This window comes from Ischnura elegans, chromosome 4 (assembly GCF_921293095.1).
Source record: "Ischnura elegans chromosome 4, ioIscEleg1.1, whole genome shotgun sequence".
Classification (NCBI taxonomy): domain Eukaryota; kingdom Metazoa; phylum Arthropoda; class Insecta; order Odonata; family Coenagrionidae; genus Ischnura; species Ischnura elegans.
In genome coordinates, this window is record NC_060249.1 from 56,479,576 (window position 1) to 56,505,468 (window position 25,893).

General features: G+C 36.6%; 1 protein-coding gene across 1 annotated transcript in view; it reads left to right on the top strand.

The window, feature by feature from the left end:
* LOC124157537 (arginine-glutamic acid dipeptide repeats protein-like) overlaps positions 1–25,893 on the top strand; it is a gene marked incomplete at its 5' end in the record, with an annotated part of 71,050 nt that continues 45,157 nt past the window's right edge. Inside the window, 7 exons of the mRNA XM_046532353.1 lie at positions 1–60; positions 13,526–13,846; positions 14,598–14,696; positions 15,375–15,455; positions 15,858–15,999; positions 16,158–16,193; positions 21,555–21,653. Coding sequence (XP_046388309.1) covers positions 1–60; positions 13,526–13,846; positions 14,598–14,696; positions 15,375–15,455; positions 15,858–15,999; positions 16,158–16,193; positions 21,555–21,653 — 838 coding nt within the window. The remainder of the gene's footprint in view (positions 61–13,525; positions 13,847–14,597; positions 14,697–15,374; positions 15,456–15,857; positions 16,000–16,157; positions 16,194–21,554; positions 21,654–25,893) is intronic.

Here is a 25,893-nt window from a genome sequence, read left to right on the forward strand (position 1 = left end):
AGGGAAAATAACAGGCTGGCATCAACACAGGGGGAGATTCGTGTGGGCCCTTCCCACCAGGTAATTATGTACATTTTGTTTATATAGCACTAGTGTGTGTTTTTGATAAGGTATCGTTTCTAGTTTAGCCTTTGCATGAAAATGAAGAAATAATGCTGTCGTGTTGCTTGATATGCAATCAATCTTACGTCACTATTCATTGCTTTTGATTGAGTATCAGCCGTGAAATAAGGGTTGAAAGTGTTTCAGATATGTAGGATTGTGTTTTTGTTTTGCTGCTTTAAAATCTCAAATTGTATTTTTGATGTATATTTCAATTAACCATTTTGATATGTACTCCTTTGTAGAAATGGTGTACACAGGAATTCTAGTATTATTTATTAATATTTTTCTTGATATTTGTTTTTGTTAGTGGAATTTGTGGTTAAGTACTGTAATTATTTCAATTGAAGTCCATTTTCCTGGTTAGCTACGTGTTGGACTATTAATAGTTAATGCACGACAGTGTGTAATGACAGTAAATTTTGTGGTTGCATAATGATGGCTTGAAATCAACCTGAATATGTTGTGATTTAAAAGCTCAATGTGGCTTATAGAGTAATGATGAGGAGGACGTTCGAACATTTTAAATGATAAAATTGGCCTTGTGCGAATTTAATTCTTAATTAATTTAGCAATATTGCTCTTGTAATCGGAGATCATTGTGGAATTTACGATCAAAAGTACCTTTATTTCGATAGGTGCCTTTAATTTTAATAAAGGTGGGATTTGAGCTGATTTCATTCATGCTGTTGACTTTTATGAATTGGTTGTCTAACTTGCATAAGTGTTGACTTATACGTACCTTGGTAACTAGAGCACAAACGGGGCACTTTAGTGTCAACTGGTATAATTAGCTAACCCAAGCTTTTCTGTACATGATTTCAATTCAATGCTAGAGTGGTTTATTATTGTGTACTTACATAAGTTCTCTCTGTGAAAGAAGGAAGGGGAAAAGTTACAGGGGAAGAAAAGGTGAAGCCAGTGGGATTGTGAGTGGTTCAGGGGTTCGCATACTGGTAGTTTTTTTGTTTGCTCATTTCCCTATTGGAAACAGATTCAATACCTGCCTTTGTGCTCTGGAAGCTGGCATGTTTGGCCTGGCGTCATATAGATGTGGTGGTAAAGCGGAAGATTGACCATCAGGAGCAGGATTTAATTTTATGTAGCTCATGGATATAAAATTTTTGGCCTTTTGTAGTGTGAAATGAAAACTACACGATTCATTGGCTCTTTATAAAAAATAGCTTTTCTTCTCATTTTTACGTGGATGATGAAGAAATTCAAAAGGAAAGATACGTTCATCATCTAGAAAATGACAATTTTTGATGAAATCCGTTTTTTTTTTTTTTTAAGCTTTATTGTGATGGCGGGGGTTTTGAGTTGAAGTGTTCTTCTACTCCTGGATGTCGTGTCATGATTTCTGCTGTGTGCTTTTTAGAGTCTTATAAAGAATTTAATACACTAAACATGGTACATTCATCATCAAACAATACAGTAGAAAACAAAATCATAATTTGGAGAAATAATCATGGAGCTGTGCAATCAAAGGATGGCACAAAAATGTACATGGTTGAAATACAGGAGTCCTTATTGCAAGAAGGGAATGCAGAAGAGAGCAGTAATAAATTTTTCTTTTAACTGTATTTGCTTGACATTTTGTGGAGAGGATAAAGTACAGTAAAAGTAAAATGTGCTCACATGCTGAACTTGATTGGGAAAATTTCAAAGGGAAAATATTGAATGCATCAACAGGCTGGGTGATGCAGCTGTAGGTGAAATAATAGAACTACTCAATCTGATGCTTTGTTTATGAAATTTGAGCGAATGAAAAATGAATGAGTTGATGGCTTGAATGATTAGTTTGAAATAAGAAATAATACCTATGTAATCATCCATTGTAATTCTTCAATTTCAAGAGCTATGAAACTGAAGAGGCATAAATTCAAGAAAATCACTAGAAGCTCAATGGTAGCCGCAGACTTCATGGATGATATCTTTGCGAGTATGTCTGGGGGCAGAAAGAAGAGTGGATCAAGTGTCTCCATTAGCCTTGAGAAATGTGAAGACAATGTCATCCGCTTGAATGTTGTTAGCATTATAATGTAGATCTGCTCCAGCAACAGGAATGGATATCAAATGATTTGGAGCATTTGTAAACTATAGCATCAAAATGTAGCAAGTAATAAATTTGTCTAGGGAATATATTGAGAAGCCACACTAACCTTGAACTTTGTTATGTACATTTCTGGTAGGGACATCATTAGCTACGTGGATTGCTCATTTGTCACCTAGAGTTCAAATGGCATTTGCGTGCAGCATATAGTTAATTTCCCTTTTTCCAGGTGCTTTTATGGCTTTTTGGATTAAGTTATGCAATGTTTTTTAATGGCTAGTTAAGTATATAGGGATTTTCATTTGAGTTTAGGAAAAAGTAGTACTTACCCACTGTGGATATTAAAAAGCAACCAACAGTCGATAGATAACCAGCAGCATAAAAGTACTCCTATGATAATAATTGTGGAAATGCGAAGGCCCAGTACAGCAATCTTTCCCACATTAGAAGACTCCAATTGGGAACTGAAGGAATTAAGTCCCGTATTCTTAGTCGACCCTACATGTTCGACCCTATGTAACAAGAAGCCCCTACATGCATTTCTCAGTTGACCCTACGTATGTGGTGGGGGGTAATTCCTTTGTCAAGTTCTCTGAAATGACATAGATGATGGCACAGCTCCAGTTTTCCACTCTGGTTGCGTAATGAGACCTAGCTATGAAACTAAGAAAAGACATCCGATAATTTTGTTAGGGAAATGGCTCAAGGTAAACAAACAATGGGTGTCGTCTGCCAGGTCGTGTCGCTACATTAATTATTGCTACAAATACTCTCATATCAAGCCAAATCATATTGTATTTAAATTACTTCAAAAGCGGTCTGTACAAGATAGTGATAAGTACGGGGCAAATATGATCATTGAAGTGGGAGCTTATGTTGCATTCAATGTTCGTCATTCGCTTTTACTTTCTGTAGTTAAGTTAATTATGTGGCAAATAGCGACATGAAAATATGTTTTCTATGGTTGTACATAAACGATATTGGTTTCTCAAATGCATACAAAGTGCCTAGCATGAAAAATATTAATATGTATATATCCGCAAAAACAAGGTGATGTATGCCACTATATTGTACTTATTTATACTTCAGCCAATTTTATTATTTATTTCACTTGATGGGTATAATATGGTAATATTACCTTTCTGCTGTGTTTCTGTATGTTTTAAAATGGTTTGTGTGAGCTCGTCTTCCTTACCATCCAATGCAATGTAGATTCTTTGATCGAATTGATCAGCAGATGAAATTTATTTTTGTAGGGTGTAGGGCTGGTTCAGGTACTTTACATTAAGTATGGCCCATGTCATTCCTCATGGGTTCGTAGGGCTCAGTGTTCGAGGCTATGAACGCTGCTACAATGCAGGCTGCTTGCTGCCGAGCATGGCGGTAGCATAGAGTGCCCTGCTAGCAGGTAGTGCTTGGCTTAAATAAGCATTATTAATACCCTATCAAACATAGGAAACTTTCCGACCATAGGCAATTTTAATAAGTGATTATTAAGAGATGTTTCCCTTAGCTCTGTGCCTCACACATGCATTGGTAATCTCAGACGATGTAAAACTCCTATCTACTCGTATAGAAACTAGGTCCCTGTGTCGTCACGTGGAGTGGCATCGTATGGGCGCCAATCTGGCCTTTTTCAAATGCGGTTAAAATTGACCATTAACATTCGGCTAAATTGGGATTTCTAAAACCAAATGATTAGTATATTATGAATACTCTGATGATGGGTAACAAATCGCAATCAATGCCTTTCGTTTTTTTGACGAAGGAAACTACCCTATTGATTTTTTTCTGAGTACTTGTGCATGTATATCTGCCAACATCCAAGCATCCTTAGCAGGGTCTCCTCAGCCGAGCTAAGATCCCAGGTTCTCGACTAGGAAGCCTTAGTTTGGGTCCCTTAGGCCCTCATAGTGGATCTTGCTTTGGTTGTATGTATTTGTGTGTGTGTTCGCAATTCCAGTTTAATGGCTGGGGTTTGGTCCCTGTGAAAAAAAAACTCCTCCCTTGTTCATACTCACCATCTCAGTGATTCATTGTTGCAAGTGGGATCAGTGTTGATAGTTAAAATTTAACACCTAATTGAGTTCTGCATTTCATATTCCTTTTTTTAGAGGGTGTGGAGCCCATTCTTCCCCCCCCCCCTTTGTAACGTGTGCCCTTAAATGCTTTGAAAATAGGAAAAGAGATTTAAAAAAATTAATTTTAAGAAAATGTAAATGACTGAATGACCTGATGAGGCTTGCATTCATGCCACAAAACTTGGTGATTGGTATCTTCAATTGATGGCAATTACACATGCGGGTAAATGACTTTTGCTGAATTCTGCGCTGGTGCATCATTTTTAAATCGAAGAAACCATAAGAAGCATTGAAATGGAGAATGATGTATAATGCTGGTGACTGAGTAAAGACATTTTAATTGCTATAATGCAGCATTTTCCTTAAAATAACCAAATGAAGTGGTCATATTTGACCTCTCTTTTCCCATAAAGTGAGCAAAATCTCTGCCCTGCTTCTGTTGAACATGATATTCTGTTAAGTAAACTCGGACTTCTGGATTGCCAGGCTCATGCTCAAAGCTATATTGCATCCCAGAATAATCCTAGTTCTTCACCTGGAAATTTCAGAATGCTATCAAACCATGGCCAGTTGAAGTCCCGTGTAGTAAAAAATCTTCAGAAATTCCAAATTAGGATAAACAGACAACTCAGCAGTTGTCTATTTGAGAAGTAAATATTTAATTCCTGGATGCATCTCAAATGCTGGATATGTTTTTGAGTTGTGGAAATTTGCAGAATCTATGATCTCTTGTGATGGTAGTGGTGTATTTGATGGTAGTCATTGAAGATACCTATTTTATTTCTTAAATACTTTACTTAATTTTCTGTAATTTTGGTATGTATCCACTCTCCATTTCAATTAGGGTTCGTACTGGTCAGGGGAATAAAAATTGGGACTGGGAGCCTGGGAAATCGACTATGATGAGAGATAAGCTCCAGATTCGCAGCAAAGGGCAAAAATCATGGAACGCATGGAACATGAGTGTTTTGTAGCCATCCTGGGTGGATGTCACAGAGTAGCACTGACTTGGCACTACTACCTTTATTTCTAGCTCTATTACTGACATTATTTCACAATATCCTTGCTGTATTTTCCCTTAAATAACCCCATGTATGACTGTTTCTGTTATGATCTGTCAGGGAAATTTGAAAGATTCGGTCTGGAAGTATGAGAAAAGTCAGGGAAAATAAAAATGGGAAATTGGTATGAACCCTGTTAATATTTTAGGTTTGATGGTGAGTGGCATAGCATGGTGGAACCCCTTCATGAAAATATATAAGTGATAGCAAGGTAGCATGCTCAGTTCTTATTGATGATTAATGACTAATGGTGCATAAATAGGCTATGATATAAGGTTATTTATTTAATACTGAAATTTTATGAAGACCTCTTTGTGGTTTCTAACTGAGGTGAAATGAATCTTGCGCAGTAGATGAATAGATTTCACTGCTTTTCATGCAATATAAAAAGTAAGGACACAAGGAAAAGTAAATTCAACATGTAAAACAATTATTTTTCATTTTTTTTAGATAATCAGCTGAAGTACTGTAAAACCTTGAAAGATTCTATAGGGAACAATCACAGTTCAAACCTTAACCATTTCAGTCATAGTGTCCATAAAAATGAACATGACTTTTCGGCGATTTTAACCTACCAATGTGCATACTTGTCCATAATTATGGACTTAGACCAAAAAAATTTAATTAGCAAAAACATAGCCAATCTTTTAACTAGTGTTCATGGCACCATAATCAAGTTTATATAGGTAAGAAAATAATTTTCATCAGCTTAGAGAAAAATATGACTGACAGAAAAGGTTAAACTCTGTGTGGTTACATTTTTGATAGATATTATTTAATTTGAAATCATACAGTCATCCGTGGAGGCACAATAAGCAGCATACTCAATAGGAACATTTTCTGTCATTTTAACACAGTTTTCTGTACATAATACACCTATTTTTCACGGAAATTTGTCAGAAAAATTGAGTGAGTAGTTAATATGGTTACTAGCATATGTGTTCATCTGTACAAAGATTCATCAAGTAACTATATAGATGTATTTTATATGTGGATGTAGATAGTAATTTTTTCAGAATAATAATTTTGATTTGACTGTCTTTCACTTACGACGTAGTATAATCAAAACTAGAGATTTCCTTTGGTGATTATTTCTTCACTTATACCTTGTAATTAAATCTCAGTGACATCACAAGAATTGGGAATCATAAAGATAGAGATATGAAGTGAAACACTTTGCACTTTCCACATAAAAAAAATTTATTACACTAGAGTCGACATGTTTCGCTGCACTGCGGCATTATCAAGACCCGCTCTTTCTTCTTTCTTTATGATCTTTATCTTTAAGATCTTTATGAAATATGAAGTGAAACACTTTGCACTTTCCACGTAAAAAAAATTATTACACTAGAGTCGACATGTTTCGCTAGTGTCTTGATAATGCTGCAGTGCAGCGAAACATGTCGACTCTAGTGTAATAAATTTTTTTTATGTGGAAAGTGCAAAGTGTTTCACTTCATATCTCATAATGGATCTCCACAAAGTATCTGCCTCATCCATCCAATTCATAAAGATAGATTTTTGACTACCAAAGGCGTGGTTAATGTTAGCTCTTTCTTTTTGGATTTTGACTTTATTTTGTTGAAACTGACAAAATCTGAAAGAATAATTAATATCTCAGAGGTGTAAGCTTTATTGTGAACTTGCTGGTGCTTTAGCTATTCAGTCAATGTTTTTGTGAGTGCTATACTGCAGATGACCTGCACATCAGTAATTGTATTTATGAGAATGCCCAGGCAGTAATGCACCACATTTTTCTTCTCAGATGACAACAATTTTTTGAATTCGAAACGTTATGTATGCATTATCTGATGTTTCATGAACGCGCTTGCAAAATTTCTGGCTCTTCCAACAGATAGTGTAGTAGTAGGACCATTTCAAAATGGAATCTGTTAGTGATGTGTGTAACATGCAGCATGCCATCATTGAATTCCTCATTGCAGAGAAAGAAACTGTGGAAAATATTCACAAAAATTTGTGCAAAATTTATGGAGCATTTACTGTCAAGAGAATTATAGTTAGTCAATGGGCTGAGAGGACCAGGACATCAGAAGGTGGTTTGGCACTGCTCCAAGATTTGCAGTGGTCAGAGAGACCATGCACGGCTGTCACACCTGACATGTTGCAGCAAGCTGATGCTGCCATTTGCAAGTTAAGACACATTACAACTTGGGAGCTGGTGCTAAATCTGTTAATTTGCAGAGGAATTTGATGCTTCCAGCGACTTCGATGCCATACCATCCCTGCAGATGTTTTGATTCAACACCATAACGCTCGGCCCCACATAAATTTGAGGACTGCTGAACACATGGCAAAACAGGGTTGGACAGCGTTACCTCATCCACTCAACATCCCTACCAGGCTCACTCAGACCAGACTTCCACTTGTTAGGGCCATTAACGGATGCCATTTGTGGAAGACATTTTGAGGAGGTGATTCACTCAGTGAAGAAATTGCTCCGTGGTCAGAACAAGGATTGATACCAACAGGGGAGACACGCCCTTGCTCTACGCTAAATTGCTGCCATAGAAAGGGGTGGAGATTATATAGACAAATAGGGTGTGTAGCTGAAACATCATTCTTTCGCGTGTGTAAATCTCATTATGTGCAATAAATAAATGTTGAAGAAAAAAATATTGTGCGTTACTTTCTGGGCAATCCTCGTATAATATCCTAATGGTAATTTTCTGCACAATTATTTATATTCAAATGGGTGGTGTACCACCAGTGGTTACTGTAATGCCCATATGGCCTTGAGATGCTATGGGGAATTTTGGACGATTTTAGCTGTTAACGCTGAAGTTGTAGGCAATTTTACAATCACAGTAATGTTGTTGTATTAATCAACATTAGTTTGATCGTAAAGCATTCAACAAAGACACCAATTTGTCATGTCACTCCTCAATTGATATATTTCAGCCAGCAAAGAATTTTACCAACTCCAGAGTGATTTATAACATGCTGCGTATGGATGGCGAGAATTCTCATCATTTCTTCCCGAACATCCCGGATGGATGACAAAAATTCTCGTTATTCAGGAGTGTTAACTTATACGATGTTAAAGCATACTATAGGTATTTAGTAGTACGTTATCAGTTGTCACTAGTTACTTATTATGAACAGACATATTGTAATGTTTGATTGGGTCAAGTTATATTTTATGCATGTTTAAACCAATGGCAGTTCGCCCAAATTGACACATATTTTCAATCTCAACACTTCTACCCAGGTACGTTGTTACCCTGTGTGAAAATACCCTGGTACACAACGTGTTAACCCCTTTAATGGGGACCAATTTTTTAGTAGTCACCTACCTGGTGGGGGTTATTTACCTTTCGATAGAAATATTTGAAATTTTCTACAATAATACCTTTTTGCATTTAGAGTACAAATATTGAAAAAAAAATTTTTTTTTCAACAACAAAAAAAAGTTTAAACAATTTTTTGTTTATAACAAATTCCTTTTTTTCATGCAATTTTTTATAGAAAAAAAATCACTTACCGACCAGGATGCTTCATTTTTTTACACATTCACACTGGTTTTTAGTTTTACTATTTACACTATATATATATATACACATTTTTTTTCACTCAATACTCCATTTTCGTGTGGTACGTTTGGAAACACGGCGCGGCACAGAGAGGTACATTGCAGTCCTTGCAGCTGTATATTGTTTCCCTTCTCTGCTTGTGTGACAAACACACCACACATCTCTTATGGGCATGCTTTTTCGTTGCTGTTGGGGAATTTAGGTGAGGGAAATGCCTTCCTGATAACCGTAAGGGCGGGTCAATTTTTGAGCGGCTTCCAGACGCCTTTGATGTTGCTCCTCCGTATTTGTGTAAAATCTTATGAATAAGATCTAATCTGAATTGGAGATGAGTTTCTTTTCCTCCATTCTTCCTGTATATTACATAAGAGTTGAAGACGCATAAATCAAGAAGATGTCTGAATATCTTTTGATAATATTTCTTCATTCTTTTCCGCGCTGTACTATAGTTGACCATATACTGATCTGAGAGATCAACTCCTCCCATTGACTCATTGTAACCAATAACAGCGAGAGGTTTCTGTTTTGAGTTTCCTTTCCTGTCTCGCACAGTCTTTGTACTTGCGTCGTGAACACTGCTCAATATACATACATCTCTCTTATCTTTCCACTTCAGTGCCATCAACTTATTTCTAAAAGCAGCGGCAATTTCACCCGATTTCAATTTTTTATTCATTACCGTTTTTGGCAAGTCCTTTCTATTTACTCTCACGGTTCCTACTGCGTTAGTTCCCAGCGAATTCAAAAAATCAAAGAGCTCAGGACTGCTATAATAATTGTCAAGCCCTAAGAGATAACCCTGGTTCAGTAGCCTCTCTGCAAGGGTTAGAACTACCCGTGATGGTTTCGTAAAACTACTCACATCAACTCCTCCGACATCCTTCACAAGTTCTGTGTCCTTTCCAGTGTACATCATCATGTTCCACACATACCCACTTTTTGCCTCACAAAGTTTATAGGATTCCATCCCAAAACGTGACCTTTTTTTTGGAATATATACCTTCCATCCTAGACAGCCTTTCCACAGCAGTAAACTTTCATCAATTGACAGTTCTCCCTCTGGAAGATAACTTTCAGCAAATTTCCTGATGCAATGGTCAAAAAAAGGCTTGATTTTGTAGAGTTTAGGAGAAACTCGTTCGGCGTCACTGTATAGCTCATTATCTGCAAAATGCAGAAATCTCAAAAGAAGAAAAAATCTCTTCTCACTCATTATCTCATAAAAGATGGGGGTTGCTAAAAGTCGGTTGCGGGAGTAATAACTTGATAGTGTGGGCTTCTGGATAACTCCCTGCAAAAGCAACACTCCAAGAAACAACTTTATTTCCTCCTTATTGGTATCAACCCAATCCTTATCACGGCTTCTCCTTTTCATTTTCTTATGCAGAACTTTCTCATTTATCATTTGCAGGGCATACAAATTTGTCTGCTCTGCTATATAATTGCAGATCTCTTCATCAATAAAATGTTCGAAAATTTCGAGAGAGTCATCCTTGCCAATCAAGTTTCCTTTTACACTAGCCTCAAATCTAGCCGGGAACCTAGGGCGAGGAAGTCCGCTTTCAACCCACACACTAGAATGTAGCGGAAAATTTTGGTCTTCCTCATCACCTTCTTCAGCTTCACTATCTATTTCACTATCAGAATCAACATGCAGTTCTTGGATTCTGTGAGGAAACCCTGTAGATGTGCCACTAGTGCCAGCGGTCGTTCCCACTGACACATTTGAATATTCTTCCTCCGCGCTACTGTCACTCGTACTCTCTTCTTCTTCACTAAGCTCCAACATTTCATTTATGATATCTTCAGGCAGAGTAGGTGGTCTCTTAGCCATTATGGCAATAACTAAGGCAAATTACCAAAACGATTATAAACTAGACACTGATGAAATATTATATAAAAATGCCAAAAAACAAACACCGAGAATGGGAGCACACGCAAGATGAAAAATTCCTGAGGAGGAAAGTACTCGATGGGATTGTCAAATAATAGATAAAACACGTTTGAAAGCTGTGCAAAAGAAAGAAAACTGAATATAGAAACTTATGAAGCACCAAAAACACTGTAGCAAATTGTAACTGAATTACCACTCACAAAACAAGCGATATTCAAAGAAATTTCAAATGTTCGAAATTTCCTCGTAACTGCGCACGACATAAATAATAAAAAAAACACTTCTAAATGAAACACGTCTATCCACAAAAACATGCGTGCTAAAACTAAACTTCTCTGTAAGAAATGTGACAAGAGGTAAGTGCAATAAAAAGAACCGTTAGGGGTTCTTTGGACCCAAAAATACCATAAAACCTTTACCCAAATAAAGCATGTTTGTGCCCCTGCAGATATGAACACCGAGTTTAAAAAAAATCACGCTAGATGTCAGACCCATGCAGAGTATAGAGGAGAAAGAATTGCGTTTCTAGACGCTCTGCCCAGTGAAGGAAAATTCTTTGTCTATAGCGCGTCTCTAGACGCGCTCCCCGTTTCATGAACGTCCTCGGTGCGCGTCTAGAGACGTGCTCCCCAGTAAAGGGGTTAATACACTTGTAAAGAGTCAATGAAGAAAATCAACATGACTTTAATTTCTTTCGTAACTTTCAAATACAGCTTTTTTAAAAAAATTGTGCTAAATCCCACAAAGAAAAAAATCATTTGCAATGACCAGGATTCAAACCCGGATTCCCCAGAGGTCTTAATAAAGTTTTACCATGGCTAGACTCAGTATACTTAAATTAAAAAAAATAGTAGACAACCTTACTCATAACCGTTACATGGTCCTTTTTAATAGGGTAGTTTCCTTCATCAAAGAAAACGAAAGGCATTGATTGCGATTCGTTACCCACCATTAGTGTATTCATAATACACAAATTATTTGGTTTTTGAAATACCGGTTTTGACGAATGGCAAGGGTCAAATTTTATCCTCATTTGAAAAAGGCCAGATTGGCGCCCATGCGATTCCACTCCATGTGACGTCACAGGGACCTAGTTTCTACACGAGAGGATAGGAGTTATACATCGTCTGAGGTTACCAATGCATGCATGAGGCACAGAACTCAGGGAAACATGTCTTAATAATCACCTATTAAAACTGGCTTAGGTCGGAAAGTTTTCTTCGTTTGACAAGGTATTAATAAACCTTTTTTAAGCCAAGCGCTACCAGCCAGCAAGGTACTCAGCTACCCGCTAGCATCCTGCGTCCTATCAGCGCTCAGAGCCTCGATCAAGGTCACCTCACAAGGCGGGAGGGGGAACCAGAAATGCGTCGCACGGACTTTTTCCTATAATTTCTACTTACGCGTCGCGTTTTCGCGCGCTTGAAAAATTTCACTTTTCATTTAATCTCGAAAAATAGATATCGTCATTTAAAAATCTAAAAGCATGAAATATGTACTCCAGGAGTAATAATCTTTCGATTTAGGCAATAAAAAAATAATAGGAAACCACCCTATTGTGGTGCACTACCATTTGGGGACTAATACAGTATGAATTTGCCATTAAAGTGCTCTTAGGGATGGGATTTATCATAAAATCAAGGGCGCAACGAACATTGGTATCTTTATGTTATATTTTTATGCAACAAAGAATTTTCCTCTGACTAAAGCATTTAAATTTACAAGTCTATCAAAACTGTGCTGAATCTATCAATATTTAGCCCGTCATGTCTTCTTGATTGTGCTTATTAACTAGTTCAATAAACTGATTATGTTAAGTGAGGTTGTTGCCAGAAAAATATTTTATGGAGGTTCTGTTGTTTTGGGGGTACATATTGTGGAGTGTTCTTTCAGGCCTTGATATTAAGGTAATGGGTCCAAGTTGACTTTTGAGTACTTATGAAATCAGCTGGTAGTTTTATAGAAAGATTTCAAAAGTTGGTGCTCAATAACTACTGAAATGTAAAATAAAGACCAGAGAAGCATTAAAAAGGTTACATATTGAAGTTAGCAGGGAAATGTTTTCGCAAAGATATTTTGGATTATTTCTCTCTTATTTTAGAGAAATGTACACTAAGATTGCTTCTGTAAGGAAAGCTTATTAGTTTGCAAGTGCTGCCTTTAAGTTAAGGATAATGTAACTCCGTTGATCCTCCATTCTGATTATAGGAACACCAAAAATGTATACATTCATGCCGGAAATAAGTCATTCTCCATGAAAAATACGATGCCACAGCTAATTTTAATTGAAGTTGTTTTATAAATAGTATTGGGATGAATCCAATTAATTTGTAGGTATGATCCACTCAAATGCTGATGCTATCATTTCCTTAGAAGTTCATTTCTGGAGTCTCCCTCCTGTTGTGCTTCACTTAGGCCAAAGTTCCAAATTGGGGTGTTGTGAAGCTATGTATTGCCTGTATTTCTGTTTCTCTCTTTAGGATCTTGGTGAATTGACTTTCTTAAACTAGTTTTTAATATATCTTCTGTATGGATCAAGAGTCTAAAAAAAACTAATGAGCAGTTACATAGATACAGGTTATCATGGTTCATATGTAATTGTGATGGTAAGCAATGTTGTTGGGAAGGGTTGGAATGTAATGAAAACATTTTCGGGAAAAAGCACGTAGCAATTGTGACAATTTCTTTAAGTTTGTACGCCATATTTTATAGACTACACAACATCTTTTATAAAGCTGTTTAAGTTTACGCTAATCATGTGTTCTCTGGCTCTTGTTTCATAGGCTCGTCTGCCAGAGTACATAGGTGGCCCCTGCTTGGGGTCCAGTGGTAGCTCGGCAGGTGGTTCAGGTGATGGGGAGGGTGGTGGAGGGGAGGGAGGGGTCGATGGAGCCCCGGCCCGCCCTCCACTCCTCCTGCCCCCTTCCCCTGAACGGGAAGAGCTCCGCTGGGAACCAGGAGCATCGCTGGATGGCGATCTGCTGATGTACCTGCGGGCGGCTCGTTCAATGGCGGCATTTGCTGGGATGTGCGATGGCGGGTCGCCCGATGATGGATGTGTAGCCGCTTCCCGTGATGATACAACCATAAATGCTCTTGATGTGGTTAGTAGCATCAAGCACTATTTCTTCAATGTGAATCAATCAAATAGATGGAATACAGGATAATTGTGTTCATGAAAGAGGTCCTTTCCCACTGTGTCCTTGCTGGTTCCTGTGATAATTTTGATCTGTGATTCCTATGCTGTTGAAGTCAACTAGTTGGGATTTTGTAGCTGGCAACTTGAATAGTTCACATTTGTGCATCCATATTGACATTTACACCCAAGTATGTTGCTGTCATTGGTAATGGTTTCAGTTTTAATAGCAATGGATAGTGAAGCTCTCATTTTTTATGTTTCAATCCTTAATGGAATGTAATAACATGACTCCTTTTTCCCTTAAGTTCTCATGCAACTCCCTCTGGTAATAATTAATCTGAATGGTTTTTTGAAACAAAGGGAATAGTTCCATTTTCGTTACAGGTAAATTTTTTCTTGCAATAATTCATTGAGATTACATAGCACTACCATGGCTGATTCAAAATTATTATTCCTATTTGTAGCTAGGAAAAAATTGAGTCAGTCTAGGGTTTTAAATTTTTTGCATGTACCCTATCAATGTCATGGGGAAGTACTTCTTTTACTCTGTGTCATTTTCAGGCATTTGCAAATCTGTCCTCTCTCAAACTCTTGTGGGATAGAGTGATGTTCTTCTCTTCAAATTAATAGCTTGTATTTGATCAAGTTTCATGTATGTCATAATTTTATTTGAACTCGAACTTGAATTCTTACCTTGCTCATTTTTTCTGTTACAGTTACATGATTCTGGATATGACCCAGGAAAAGCCTTGCAGGCATTAGTAAAGTGTCCTGTGCCCAAAGGTATTGAAAAGAAGTGGTCAGAGGAAGAGACAGTAAGTTATTTCTTTAATTTAAAATGGAAGTAATATTTTGTTTTAGGTTTACATGTATATATTTGTTGAAACCATTTGCCATTCTACTAAGGAAATTATAAAAAATGCCTTGGTAAACTTTCTCATACTTACTCAATTTTAAATTATAATTATTATAGCAAAACTAATGGCTATTGCATTTTTTTATTTCATAACTTATTGCTTATTGATAATGTTTTTGATTTGTAAGCATTCGGGGAGACGGCAACACCTTGTTCAGTTAACCCAGTCTGAGATTTGTCTTGGAAGAAGATGCTTGGTAGTGTAACTTGTAGCAAACCTAACAGGCAATCAGGAGATCTGGGTTTGAATCCCAGATAAGCGAGATGATTTTTTCATGGTGAATTTCATCCTTGGTGAATAATGCCTGGGCTTTGAAATATGGTGAAATGACACGAATGGCACTAGGCTTCTTTGAGAAAGAGCAAAATTTTCCTTGATATCCATTCATTTAATTCTACTCTAGTCTTGTCAATTTTTTATTTCATAAATTATTCCTTTTCAATTATATTTTTGATTGGTGAACATTCGGGGAAATCGGAATGGGCAAGTTTGTAGTTAAGTGATATTGTCATTTATCTGACAGTTGCTTCCTCTTTGTGAAATATCGTTTGTAATATACAATTTTGTTTATTACAGAAGCGATTTGTTAAAGGTCTCCGCCAATTTGGCAAAAATTTCTTTCGCATAAGAAAGGATTTGCTACCTCATAAAGATACTGTAAGTAGTTTCATGAAGTTCTTGATATAGGTTTAATTTCCAATATATAAATTTAGCTTTCACTTAGCCTATATTTTGAGTTTTTTTTTTTTTTTGCTGAAAAAATATTGTCCAGCTGTTATTTTTACCTTGCCATCGAGTACATTCTCATTTGCCTGAAATCAAACTTTTCAGTCTCTTCTGTATTTTATGTTTTTTAAAAGTAGTTGTTATAACATTACAATTTGATAAAACTGCTACATGATTTTTGTGACTTTTATGTTGCAAGTGCAAGCAAATGGGCTTTTATCCCACAATGTACGTAATGCATTTTTGAAATATCTTTTCTTGAGTGTAGTGATATAGATTATGGGAGAAACTAAAATTTAACTTTTCTTTCACTTTTAAAATCTATTACCATAGCCTGAGTTGGTAGAATTCTATTATCTGTGGAAGAAAACTCCTGGTGCTAATAATAATAGGCCGCATAGGCGAAATCGACGCCAGGGTTCTCTTCGCCGTATCCGCAACACAAGGAACACTAGGACACCTAAGGAAGACTCACGTATGTTTGAACATTGTTCAGATTTATCTAGATGAATGTTTATTTGATTAGAAAGCATAAATTTGCAAATTTATTCACTGAAATTTTGGATAAATTGTTTTATTCAAATTTGCTGTAAGGTAAAACTATAGTTTATATGATTGACTTAATTTTTTCAGCTGTCGGTTCCTCCAGACCCAACTCTAAGGAGCATGGTAAGATATTTATTAATTTTTCATAGTATATTATGTTATTTAATCGGTCATGGTCTCTAAAAAAACCCCTTTGTTAGTTGATTCAAAATTCCATTTTTTGTTATGTTTAACTGTAAACATTTTTATTATTATTAAATTAATTAATGGTTTATTGCAAATTTTGCTTTAAAGTATTGTAAGTCCTCTACTTACTATCGACTTCAAAATGATGTGCTGTTGTACTTTGCAAATTTATATCTGGACTTAAGTGCATGCCATAATAATGAATAATGTGTCATTTTAAAGGAAATTTTATTCTCAATCCTGATTTATTTTTTGCTTTATGAAAAATTCAAAAATCAAGACACGCGAGTGCAATGAATGACTCCGTGCACCCTAAAACTAGCCGTTTTGTCAACTTCTTGAACTTTGTAACTAAACCTAGGGTAAACTACTACACCTACAACATTCATCTACCACACTAAGTTGCAAACATTTATGTAGATTAATAAAATGGCTTCTGCGTATTTTTGGAACGAAAATTTTGTTGTAAAATAACGAAAATGTTTAAAAACTATCTAGTCCTAAAGTTTACCCCGAAAGAAAAAAATAAAATTAATAGAAACACTTCTTAAATTTTTTGAAATTTTTCTATGATCCAATAATACATGATTTTTATGTAGTCTAGATTATAATGTGCATTAAAAAAATCTGCCAGAGCGAACGAATGCTGCGTTGCCACGTCTTGCACGCGAAACTTTGCTTCCTGGTAACCCGCACTGGCCCTGTGCAGCCCCGTTTGACAACATGAAATTAATAGAAGTTATTTTCATTCACTAATATTAATATTTTTGTAGATTATGGATCATAAAAAAATTGCAAATAAATTAAGAAGTGTTTCTATCAATTTCACGTGCAAGACGTGGCAATGCTGTATTTGTTCGCTCTGGCAGATTTTTTTTAATGCACATTATAATCTAGACTACATAAAAATCATGTATTATAAAAATCATGGGTCATAGAAAAATTGCAAATAAATTATGAAGTGATTCTATCAATTTTATATTTTCTTTCGGGGTAAACTGTAGGATTAGGTAGTGTTTAAACATTTTCGTTATTTTACAACTAAATATCCATTCTAAAATATGCAGAAGACATTTTATTAATCTACATTAATGTTTGCAACTTAGTGTGGTAGATGAATGTTGTAGGCGCAGTAGTTTTCCCTAGGTTTAGTCACAAAGTTCATGAAGTTGACAGAATGGCTAATTTTATGGTTCGCTGAGTCTGAGAGTTCGCTGAGAGTTATTGCACTTGCATGTCTTGATTTTTGAATTTTTCATAAAACTAAAAATCAATCTGGATTGAGAATAAAATTTCCTTTAAAATGATGCATTATTCATTATTATGGCATGCACTGATGTCTAGATATAAATTTGCAAAGTACAGTGGCACATCATTTTGACGCCGGCAGTAGGAACATTTCACTTACGAACTTTCAGAATTGCAAACATTTTAAAATCGAAGCATGCCTGAAATTTCAAATTTGGTGCCTTTGAGCTGAGCTTTGGCATTGTGGCATTGAGAAACTCGCTTTTTGGGTACAGTCTAAACGAACTATCAATTAAACCGTTGTGAAGTTGGGAACTTTTCATCGTTTCGCACGTTCTTCCTTCGGCCCTGCCACGTCATACTGACAGCGAAATCAATTTGTCACCATCATGAGTTAACACAAACTGGTATTGCGGTGTTGCATTCTGCAGAATAACTACACTTTTCTTAATCTTGCTTAGGTTTTTCAACTTACGAATAAGGTCTTGGAATGCATCTTGTTGTTATCTCGAGGACTTATTGTACTTTAAAGTTAATACAGTGCAACCTCAATAAAACGAGACCCCACGGTGCTCAAATAAACACTTGCTATAGCGAATTGTTGCTTTACTGGAGGTGGAGCAAATAATAGCCAATACACCTATTGCGAACAGTTATACAGGAACAGGAGTGGTGCAGCGACAGAGAAATTTCTATCCGATAGACATAAGCATAAATCCAGGGTCGCGGTCCGTTTCACGCTTGAAGCGCCTCAGGTCGGTCCGTTTCACGCTTTGGAGGGCTCTGAAGCACAGGAGGTGGGGCCCGGGAGCGAGCATAAATTATCAACTTTGATAGCTCCAAACGCCCCAGCATTTACGTGAAGTGTTTGGAGCGAATGCGATATATCGTTTGCAATCATTCGAGAAATTGCGCCAATTTCCCATGATATCATCACGGTTACTATGCACTGGTGAGATAAATAAATAAAGCTGTGGAATAGAAGACATTACCATCGTAGCTGAGAAAGGTTTTGGTTAATAATTGAAAGTAATGGAGAGAAAAATAATATTAAATGTGCATGCCCGATCAGTTAAAGGAAGCCGCCATGCCGTGAAGGGCCATCAAAATCTGCAGAAAGTAAGTGAATACAAACGATGAATTATTTCAAGAGATGTTAATGACTTTAGCGTTATAGTTATTTATGATGTTTCTATTTAATAGTGTGTTTACTGTGACGATACTTTAGTTTATTGAATTAATTAGCTTAGAAGTCCCCAAAGTAACATTATTTCTTGTGGTAATCTCTATCAATTCATTTTTCCCAAGCAATGCCAAAGAAGAGGCGAGTCGATGTAATAATTGAGGAGTTCATTAAAAATATCAACCAGGAAAAGGAAAATAACAAGCGGGAGCGCGAAATAGAGAGGGAAGAAAGAAAAAAGGCGACGGAGGAGAGGGAAAAAATTAGATGAAGAGAAGCGTCAAAGGCCCGAGGAGAAAATGGAATTGTAAAGAACAGTGATAGATTTGATGAAGAAACTAATTTTTTTAAATCAGTGACATTCTTTGATTGGGTTTTCATAATATTTTTAACCTAATTGATATGAAATAAGTAAGAAGAGTTTCAATGCATTTTTATAATAAGTTCTTGTAATTTGTTATTGTTTTATAATTATAATGTATTTAATTTCTTAGATATATAAATGTAATTAGTCCTGAGGTAATTCATAATCATGATTATCTTCCTTTTATTCACCTCTCTCATCCTAATTATGTTTTCATTTAATTTAATCGGTACTCTTTCCACGTCAATTGGAGCTACATCGGGCGCTTAGCCTCCACTTTCTTCACAATTATTATGGAGCGCACAACAGACCAAGATGAATACCGTTATCTGTTCCACATATAATTAATTTCAATTTTTCTCTTACTTTTTTATCATTAATTACTTTTCGAGCCTTCGAAAACTTAGCATTGAAGAGTTTCTGATGCAAAGTCATCCCGCAGTGTAGTTCATCTTTTCGTTTCGCATCAAGACCCGTAAAATCACTGAATCTCTGAATAGTACCATCAAATGCTCATTGATTCCATTAGCAGAGTCTGCAATGATGTGGGTATCATTGGGGAGGGATTCCTCTTGATGGCTCAAATGTAAGAGAGCCGTGATTTTTTTAACACCCGCTCGTCATGAACGCTGTAGCTGCATTGCTCGCCACACGATTGATTTATTATTTTAAATAAGATCAGGCTTATCAATGACAATACTTGAAATTACTTGAGAACGTTAGTGCACTGTAATTCCCCACCACATTTTCTACGTTAGATAGAATCCGTGGCTTCAATGCCAGATTTCCCCTCGCCTCCATCATTTTAATGGCATAAATTACTAATAAATCCACCTCATCGACGTTTCCCAATTCCTCCTCACTCTCACTTGTACTAGCGTCATCACTCGTATCCGATTCGCCATCAAGAATATTTGTTAGCAATTGAAAAAAACCATTCCATTTCCGTGCTATTGAAGGTAAGATCGAGATGTCTGATTGATTACATGTTTATAAACAAACTCTTTCATTCAACAACTCCCTAGCAACCCAAGTCGAAATGCCCGCCGTTCTGAAATGCCGGTCCGTTTCACCGTCTTGCTTGAAGCGCTTCAAAGCGAAGGAATGAAACGGACCGGCCTTTAGAGCGGTGTCGCTTCAAATCGCTTGAAGCGTGAAACGGACCGCGACCCAGATGAAAGGCGATGTTTTTTCGCATCACTAAACTTCTTACTTAAACCACGGCTAACTATTCAAACAATTTATATGTGCTGTACTGAATAAAAATCATGCTTTGTCAATAATTATTGCCAATGCACAAACGACGAAGCCATTTTTCTATGTACTTAAGTACTGCATTTACGTGATCATTCTAATATTTTGGTATTTTCCACTGAAAATTTAAAAAATAGCTGATAAAACTGTATTGCGGTTATTTAATGCCTCAAATGCTTCCATTGGTGTATTTTCATTGTTCCTGTATGTTAAGCAGCAGTTAAGTGAAATAATGTATGTATTGCATTTGTTTCTGCGGACAAATTGGTAATATAAGAAAAGATTCCCGCAGATTGAAGTGGGCAAAAACCCGAACAAAGGTCCTTCCTACTCTTCATAGTCTGCATTCCTTGGGCGCTTTTGTTTTTTAAATGTGATGAGCGAATAGGAAGATAAATTAATTACGCCACTGTCATATTACTCTATTATTTTTATTTTCTTGCTTAGGCATGTTTTGTGTTTTTTAGCCATGGTGTCTACCATAAAATATTTTCTATTCCCTCAACTCACGGACGTGTGGGTATGCTGCCGACTGCTTTCTGCCACCCGAGGAACAAAAGATCAAGCATTCGTGAATGTTAATGCCACAATAATTTCACCAAAATGAACTGCTTATTTTTTGAACGACAGTTTACCGCATGAATTTGAGACTGAGCACTCCATATTAACTTCATTTCTAACAGATTGCAAGAAATTACAGAGATTAGGGACTCTTGGTGAAGGTTTTCCGGCGATGGAAAATCTTCCTATGACGAGTGCCAACACCAAAAGGGCCTCATAAAAACAAATTTTTTTACATGCTTATTATAGGGTCGATTGACGGTGCATCGGCTATCTCTCGTAATGGCGGAGGTCTCGCAATAGCCCGTACTCGCTTTAACGAGGTTCCACTGTACTTAATTATTTTTCATGCCTACGTGAATAGTTGGGTATATACAGCTGGGAAAATTTTAGCCATGTATGTCATTATCAATAATTTCTTCTTTTAGACCTTTGATTATGTTAGTTCCAAAGCTTTTTCAATTGGTACCCTTAAATATCAGGCGTGTGAGCACAAGTCTTTGCTTCAGAAAATCCAAAGCTAATAATTAGCTGCTTATTCATGAAAGGGTTTATATGTTTTTGGGAAATGAGGATAAATTATGATTCATCATGGCTTGCCCCATTGTACATAAATTATGATTGTTACAAATCTCTATTAGTGTATAGTGGTGACATTATTTCTCTCACTTGATATATTTTTTTTCAGGGGAGGGAAATAGTTCTGTAAGTGAAGAAGACAACTCTGAGGACGATTCTGATTCCAGAGACCACGCAGGATATCGCTGTCAGAATTGTTTCACCACAAGTAAGATTACTTACTAACCTATAATTTTCCAAGTAAGATGGATGCCTTGTGATCTTACATGTAGTAATGTCCACATTTTCATTTTTTATGTTTAGTCTTGGTTCAAATGTGAACCACTACTATCCATTGCAATATTCTGTCATCCGAGTTTAAAGGCAAATATTTCTGCTCACTCTATTTTAAAATAAAGTACATAATTTTAAAGCTGTCGTATGATAGCATCGAAAATATTGTTATGTCCATAACTATTTTATTCTCTTGTATGATATGTGACAAGATTTGGTGGAAGTTATTAATATTAGTTGAATAAGATATTGCAGATATCTCCTCAGAATTTATTTTTGCATGACACACAACACGCATTTTTTGTTGTTACAACAACATTGGCTGCACATGATGCAATTGAAAATGTTGTTGTAACAATGAAATGTGCTTTGTGAAAATTGAGTCGGTGGGTATATTGAAATGTCTTATTTAACTAAAACTAAATCACTCTTCTCTCAGAAACTGAATCTCCGCGCATTTTTCTGTTTGCTACAATGATGAATCACGTTTACAGCTTTATAGCAGCAAAACGGGTCGATTTATCAAACTTTCATTTACATATGTTGTAGCTAAAGATTTTCACATTAGTCATGTGAGTCCAATGAAGTTTCAAGATAGTTGGCTCATTAATACTGTAGTGATGTATAGGATTGTAAAAAGTCATTATTTTCCGATCTACACATCCATTGATATTGCTGTTTGGCCTTTAATTTAGCTCAAAAATTTATCATGGTGCATCCCCTAATGATATATTTGCGGGATCTGTTATTAAGTCTATATAGTTTAACATTTACCATATTTTCCAATCGATAACGCCCGCATTATCTGTACAAAAATGTTCAGATGATCGAAAAAATGACAATGTGCGTTATGTAATGAAAATTTGAAAAATTTAAACATTTACATATATGTTCACAGTAATTTAAAGAAGTCTTGCAAAAATAAATTAGGCTGGAATTATGCATTTTTAATAGCATTCTACTTTATACATATCTGCCACAATTGCAGTTATTTCATCTCGTAAATCTGTGAGTAAAGGAAGAAACTAGAGATGTGCGAATAGTATCTGCGAATACTTGAATACCTCGAATACTAGAAAATATTCGATATTCGAGGTCTTGAATAGTTATGCTAAAGGTACCGTCTCGAATACCTCGAATACTTTGAATTTTGCATCATAAACTGTCGCATGCACGTCGTTGGTAGTTGACTCGGAAAATGTAGAGAACTGTAGTCGTTTAGTGCACGCAGCGCCGTTTTAGGCAAGTTGACGAATTACATCAAATTCGTGGATTAGAGGAGTGAAAAGAGTTCGACGTGGGGAACGGGAAATGATAGGGTGAAAAAATCCGAAAATCCCCGATTCCCCCCACCAGGAGATCCTCAGTGCTGTGGGATAGTAACTACGTAGCACAATTAGATTTGATAGCCGAGATGACATGCAATCATTTTTTAGTGAGGTGGTGTGTCCCCTTAGGATATTTGAGATGTTAGTTGAATCAACTATAAGCCCAAATTGTATCCATAAAATTAAAATACAGTGGAACTTGGTTAGTACGTTTCTGAAGGGACCACGAAAAATGAACGTACTAACCAGGAAAACGTACTAACGAGGAAAGTAAATAATAGCAGTCGGGGTTATTGCAATCAGTGAAAAAGTCGTCATAATTACAATTACTATCGGTAGTTCTCATAGGATCGCCTTCCTGAACTCTTTTCACATTTAAAATCAAGAAAATGAGCGCTACCATGAAAAACAATACCATGTGAATAAAAATCGCAATTTTTCATGGACATCCCGGAGACGATTTCATGATTACGGCGTCTATCTCCCGTGATTTATCCTATATATATTTACAGAACGAGGACGAGTGAAGCTCAGACAAGCGAAGACAAGTCATTTTTCTTTCTCACAGCGTACTCGGAGAATATAACAACAACCCGGAGTAAGTCAACTGGTTTTTTAAACAACATAAAAATTGGGCAAAATTATATTGACTTTCAAATTACGGCAACAGCCGTAGACATTCGCTTCTGGAATGATACCATTTCGATTGTAAAATCGATCGATATATCGACTGATGACACGCAAGATTATTAGATTACGACGTAATTACAAGAAAATTTTATATTAAACAGTTGAAATTTACTTTCAAAATTTGTCTAATGTCGTCTGCTTTCGTTCCGAGATCAATTATTTTTAAGCTAAGCTTCGCGTGGAGATCCTGAGGATCGTCCGCTCCCGCAACAGTAGTCAAGTAAATACGCACGACGTCGAGTTTATGGAACAGTACTGCTTTAGATAATGTGGAAATTGTCTGACTCATTTCTTCATCATGATAACTCGTGCAATAGCAACAATTGCCCACTCACGAACTTTGTGCGCAGCAGTGGGCACTCCCAAGCGCTCCAAAGGCAACAGAAGGTGAGGAGCTCGGGGTGGGGAAAATTGGGGCTTCTTATTGGTTGTAGTTTTTCATAGTCAGACATTCCCGAAAAATGGCCGCAGTTTATTTTTCATCACGTCACAAGAATTCAGAAATGCATTTGGATAAATTACGGTAGAAGAAAGAGATGTGGAATGAATGGAAGAATGTTAATGACTAATGATAATAAATTAAATCATGAATTCAGACGTTTGCGACCCTTAAGAAGACACTAGAGAACGAATTGCGGGTTGCGTCACGGCAAGCAATTGAGCGTACTAACCAGGAAAGCGCAATTTTTTCAAACGTACTAACCAAATTCTTTTACCTGTATTTTGTTTGGATGGTACCGGGACCGAGGGAAATCGCCGTACTAAGGAGGAAAACGTACTAAGGAGGAACGTACTAACCAAGTTCCACTGTATTCCATTAATCAGCTAAATTCTGGTTTGAATCCATTGAAGGAAATCTCCATTACTAGCCAAAATCCTGGGTTTCGTGCTGCATAGCCAACCTAGTCAAACATTCCCGCATTAATCGTTTTTTTTCGTCCCCCCTGAAAAACGGTAGATCGAGGTTCCACTGTATATCTTTTTATTTATACATTCATCAAGGGAAATAGAAGAAAAACGTACGTTTAATATGCTTTGCGCAATTCTAGTATTCGAGGTATTCGAATATTCGAGCAATGATTTAATATTCGAATTCGATATCCGAGTTTGAGAAATCTGCTATTCGACCCATCTCTAGAAGAAACAAATAATTTCTATGCTTCATTTATTCTACTACATATAAATTCTTTTAATGCCCATGCTCATAAATACATGGTAGGATAGGTAGATCACTCAAATACTGTAAATTCTTCATCTGAATCACAATTAAATGAATTAAGTGCATTTACTCTTCAGGCACATCACTGAGTTCCCTCTCCGAAGTTAACTCTTCCTCATCTTCTAGCACTGGCGTTGAAATATTGCCTAAAGCTTTTTCAAATCCACTTTGTACACAAGTCACTGTGACACCCTCCCAAATTTCCAGGATCCACCGGCTTATTTCTTCATGAGACATTCTTTTCTTCCTTCTCAATTCTGTGTTGTCTTTAATACCAGACATCATCCAATTTTCCCAACAAGGACGTATCTTTGATTCAAAAGATTTATTGACGGATAAATCCAGCGGTTGGATTTTTGTTAATCCACCTGGAATTATTGCCAGTTTGGAATACTTGTTCACTAACCATTTCGTGTTTTCAGTAATATGAGCACGGCAAGAGTCCGTCATCAATAAAGATTTTGGTTTGAAAAAGGATTGTTTCCTTTTTCCCCACACAGATTCAACCCACACTTTTATACTCTCTTGATTATTCCATCCCTTCAATTAGCAGCAATCAAGATGCCTTTCGGGAAGTTTCCTGTGGGCAATGTTTTTCTCTTAAAAATGACGAAGGGCAGAAGCTTTCTACCATTAGAGGTTACACGTAAGACAACCGTAAAGTTTGACTTCTTGTTTCCAGTTGTGGTTCCGGAAACTTCTTTGGATCCTTTTAGATGTACTGTCCTAGAACCAGGAAGATCAAAACTAACAGGCACTTCATCCATATTGCTGAAATGTGCAGGATCTGCACCACACAGATTTTCTTTGACGTACAGTATAAATTTCTCTACCTTGGCCTCCCAGTCCTGGAGTAGTTTTTGCCCAGCACTTGAAGTTGTACGAATACACCGATTCTTTCGCTTCGTGAATATAAATCCTCATGTTGGATAGGATTT